At 44.9% G+C, this 4,604-nt stretch overlaps 1 protein-coding gene across 3 annotated transcripts in view; it reads right to left on the bottom strand.

Moving 5' to 3' along the window:
- The window catches only part of DNAJC6 (DnaJ (Hsp40) homolog, subfamily C, member 6), a 117,143-nt gene that overhangs the window by 4,690 nt on the left and 107,849 nt on the right, over positions 1-4,604 (bottom strand). For all 3 annotated transcript variants that reach the window (XM_014541062.1, XM_014541063.1, XM_005868025.2), the window contains 2 exons: positions 4,329-4,592; positions 1,546-1,688 (listed from right to left, as the gene is read on the bottom strand). In XM_014541062.1, the coding sequence (XP_014396548.1) occupies positions 1,546-1,688; positions 4,329-4,592 (407 nt within the window). The remainder of the gene's footprint in view (positions 1-1,545; positions 1,689-4,328; positions 4,593-4,604) is intronic.

Genomic DNA, 4,604 nt, shown 5'->3' with positions numbered 1-4,604 from the left:
CACAACCTCCCTATCTGCCCTGCTCTGTTCGTGACAGGGGGAGGCGCCCCAACCCCCTGATCAGCCCTGCTCTGTGCGTGACAAGGGGTGGCGCCGCAACCTCCCCATCGACCCTGCCTTGAGTGTGACAGGGGGCGGTGCCCCAACCCCCCAATCGGCCCTACCCTGAGCGTGACTGAGGGTGGCATTGCAACCTCCCGATCCGCCCTGCTCTGTGCATGACAGGGGGCAGTGCCCAACCCCCTGATTGGCCCTGCTCTGTGCGTGACAGGGGGTGGCGCTGCAACCTCCCCATCGACCCTGCCTTGAGTGTGACAGGGGGCGGTGCCCCAACCCCCCAATCGGCCCTACCCTGAGCGTGACTGAGGGTGGCATTGCAACCTCCCGATCCGCCCTGCTCTGTGCATGACGGTGCGGCGCCCCAACTCCCCAATCGGCCCTGCTCTGAGCCTGACCAGGGGCTGCACTTAGGGATTGGGCCTGCCCTCTGCCTGCTGGGAGCAGGCCTAAGCCAGCAGGTCATTATCTCCCGAGGGGTCCCAGACTGTGAGAGGGCACAGGCCGGGCTGGGGGACCCCCCTCCCCCCGCCCCCCGAGTGCACAAATTTTTGTGCACCGGGTCTCTAGTTTTGAATAAATGAGGTGATTAAGAAAGTGGGTTCATAACAATGCATCAGCACTGAGCACATGGCAGGAGCTCAGAGCATACTTTTCATTGAATGAATGGTTTAGTCAAAGTTAATGATGGCTACTCTCCTAAATGAATACATACCCTGTACCAACTATAAAACCAAGTATGGTTTAAAAGACAGACATGACTTTCTTTTACAGGAGATTGTCAGTTTGCCTAATGAACAAAAGTTATCAAGATGGAGCACAAACTTTTGGGAAGGAACATAAAGCTTCTGTGATGTTATGTGAAGAGAAAAGCAAATACAACAAAGGATTTTCTACTGTACTTAAACATGTAACCAAGAATCTAAATATACATCCTCAACAACTGTTCAAATCTGTCTAGAAATGTGTTATATTTTTTCCAAATGATTGACTGGCTGTACTAGTCCTTTGAAGCAGTAACAGATTGGACCCTCATCTTCCAGTTTGTTATAGTGGCAGCATATGTAGTATTTTGTCACATAGGAACTGGACCTCTCCCTCTATGAAGGGCATTCTTATTCTCTTGATGTTTGTAAGTTCTTCCACTACCTTACACAACTCATCAACATAACCACTCTTTTGTTTCCAAGCTAACCTGGGTCCCCCTGTCCACACAACATTCTCATCTATGAACTATCATCTGTTTCATCATCTGTGAAATAAAGCAGTTAGAAGAACTGGTTTTCAAACTTTTTTAAAAAAAATGGAGAAACATTCTTTTTCTCCAAGTCAAATCTTCTTAGACTTCCAGAATCAGAAACAGATAAAAGCAGAATGGCTCTGGTTAAAAGTGGAGGAAAGCGCTGCGGAAGCTGGGGACTAGGAACCTGATAGCTCCACACACATGACCTTGTCATACAGGATAATCACACTGGGCCAGGGACTCACCTTTAATTTCTCAGGATCCATTTCCTTAGCCATTTCTTCCTTTCTCATCTCGGCTATTGTTCGAGGCCCCTTTTTGTCTTTGTGTGCATTGAAGCCTTGACCAGAAAGTAGGTCTTCAAAGTCAGCTGCTTTTTGTTTCCCTTCTGCAATATAATTTTTTAAAAAAATCATTATAGTTTTTACCCTTAAACAAAGTGTCAGACCATTGTCTCATAACACTTAGAATCTTCAAGTTGCTTTCACATGCATAAATCCCCTTAATACTCACATTTACCCTGTGGGTAGAGTATAAGACTCCCATGCTCATTTTATAGATGAGGAAAATGAAGTCCAGGGAACTGAAGAGATTTTTTCCAGAATCATATGCCATGTCCATGACAAAGCTAGGACTTGAGGCTAGATCATTAGACTCAATCCAATGCCATAATTCTGTTTCCACTGTACCATCTATGTATAGATGAGGGTAATATTGATTGTCCCCCACGCTCTCTCCTAGTCATACAACTCGTTATTATCTATGATGGCACGAAGTCTGGGTCTTGGTGCTTGAAATCTATGCATGCCACCACTTTCCCTCCTATACCCAGCTGACAGTTTTAGTCCATCATAGTGGTCTTTTTCTACAAGTCTGGTTGGGCCTCAATTGTTCTCATTCTATTTGGAGAGGCAGCCTAGCTGGTGGTGCAGAGACTCTGGAGACAGACTCCCTGGGGTCTGAATTCCACAGCTCTGCTACTTCAGTAATGTTACCTTGAGACAAGTTACTTATCTCCATGCCTTACCTCATCTGTACAGTCTGTACTACTTACCTCATAGGGTTGTGTGAGAATTGATGTTAGCATTTTAAAGTGCTTAGAACAGTACCTGGCTATTTAAATATTTATTAAATTAAAACAAAACAGAGCCCTATCTGGTTTGACTCAGTGGATAGAGCATCGGCCTGTGGACTGAAGGGTCCAGGGTTCGATTCTGGACAAGGGCACATGCCCAGGTTGCGGATTCAATCTCCAGTAGGGGGCTTGCAGGAGGCAGCCGATCAATGATTCTCTCTCATCATTGATGTTTCTATCTCTCTCACTCTACCTTCCTCTCTAAAATCAATAAAAATATATTTTAAAAAATTCAGAACCAAAACACAGCAGTCCATGCCATCAATGCCATCAATGCACTTCAACCAAAGTTGGTGTCCAAATCGAAACCCATTTGCCATCTCCATACTGTAAGGCGCTCTATACACACCTTCACACATGTACACATTGACTAGGGATTTTGCCTGTCCTGTTCACTACTACTGTATCCACAGTGTTTTCTACACTGAAGATGCTCCATAAATATTTGCTGATGAAGACACTCACCACACATCTACTCAAAATAAAAATGGGAAGGAAGCCACAAGACTCGTGGAATTGTCCAAAGAATATCCACCGCTCTCCAAAGAACGAACGTGATGTTACCTATTCCCAATAAAAGAATCCCTATCACGTTAGTGTTGTGAGAAGGCACCTACGTCATGACCAGTAGAGTGTGGCAGTTAAGAGCAGACTTTCTGGGGCCAGATCACTTGGGACCAAATCTTAGCTCTGTCACTTACAAGTTGTATGAAATTTAAAAAATTACTTTATCGATCTCTGTCACAGATTCCTCACCTACAACATAGGGTTAGTTTTGAAGATTATATGAAATAATCCATGAAAACTGTTTAGAATGGCAATTGACACAATGTAAGTAAGTACTCAATAAATGTTAGTTACTGCTACTAGGAAAAGTAGAATTTCTCTCCGTGGATTCCGTAGAGGGAAAGGCCTATTTCCTCATCATGTCCCTATATATTTAATTCCTGGGTATGATCAGATCAACTGGAATGCAAAATGTATCATACCAGGCCTTATAATAAACTCAAGTTTAACCACCCCTGCTATGCAAAATATTTTTACTCAGCAACAATCCCATTCAAAAGTTAAAAATAAAAATAAAAAGAAGCCCATCCAGTGTATCCTAGAGCCTTAGCTGTTGACCCATATTGTGTTCTCAGAAGAGAGGGAAAACCGTCAAAGGAAACCCAATGGCCTCAGGAACATCTGCTTATGCAGCATAAGACTCAATGTCTAAGACAGATTCACTGTAACCAGGACCCAAGGGCAAATGTGAACACAGTGCTTAAGAAGTTTCCAATCTTTCTCTTCTACCCCTTCTTTCAAAGGAACGACAGCTTCAAGATCCACCCACCCCTCCACTCATTCACTCAATATTCATTTAGTGCAGGGGTGGGGAATGCCTGGCCCACATGCCATATAAGGCCCTTGAAATCATTTGGTCTGGCCATGCCAAGGCATTAGGGGTGAGTTAATTAAATGTTTGGCCAAATATAGCAGGCTAATTTTTAAGTTGATAATTTTGTATAGCCTGTGAATGGTGTTATAAATATCCAAATGGCCCTTGGCAGAAAAAAGGTTCCCCACCCATGATTTAGTGCGTATGGTGTGCCAAGCGCTATGCTATGCGCTAGTGATAACATGGTAAACATACACACATCTGGTCTCAGTGTGGGGAGAAACAGACAAGTGAAGCAACAGTCATAAAATGATAAAGCGTTCAGAGCATGGTAAACCCAGGTACTCTAGGCACAGAGTTGGAGGCAGGGGTCATGTTGTGTCTCTACAACTGTACGATTGCCTCAGAAATCATTGGAATTATGTTCTGTCTCCTTCTTAGGACATACATACATCCAGGTAGTATGACAACACAGGCCACGCTACAGCCACGCTCCATACCATCATCCTTACCCAAATTAGTCGATCCTTTCCCACGTTCATTCTGGACCCCAGGCATGGCTGAGAAGCTCACGTTGTAGTTGGGCCGGTTCTGGGGAGAGGAGTGCGGCATGCTGGGCTGTGGCTTAGACTGTGTCTGCTGCCAGTTGTAGCCACTTCCCTGCTGCCACCCTCCACCCATAGGTTGGGGAGAAGCTTTCTGTGGTGAGCTGAGAGGTGGAAATCCCCCACCCAGTCCAGTTGGTGTGGTGGGTTTGCTGGCAAATGAAGAACTACCTATAGAAAAAA

Source organism: Myotis brandtii, unplaced genomic scaffold (genome assembly GCF_000412655.1).
Source record: "Myotis brandtii unplaced genomic scaffold, ASM41265v1 scaffold26, whole genome shotgun sequence".
NCBI lineage: Eukaryota > Metazoa > Chordata > Mammalia > Chiroptera > Vespertilionidae > Myotis > Myotis brandtii.
The sequence above is the reverse complement of the archived record's forward strand: the minus strand, read 5'-3'. Positions and strand labels throughout refer to the sequence as shown.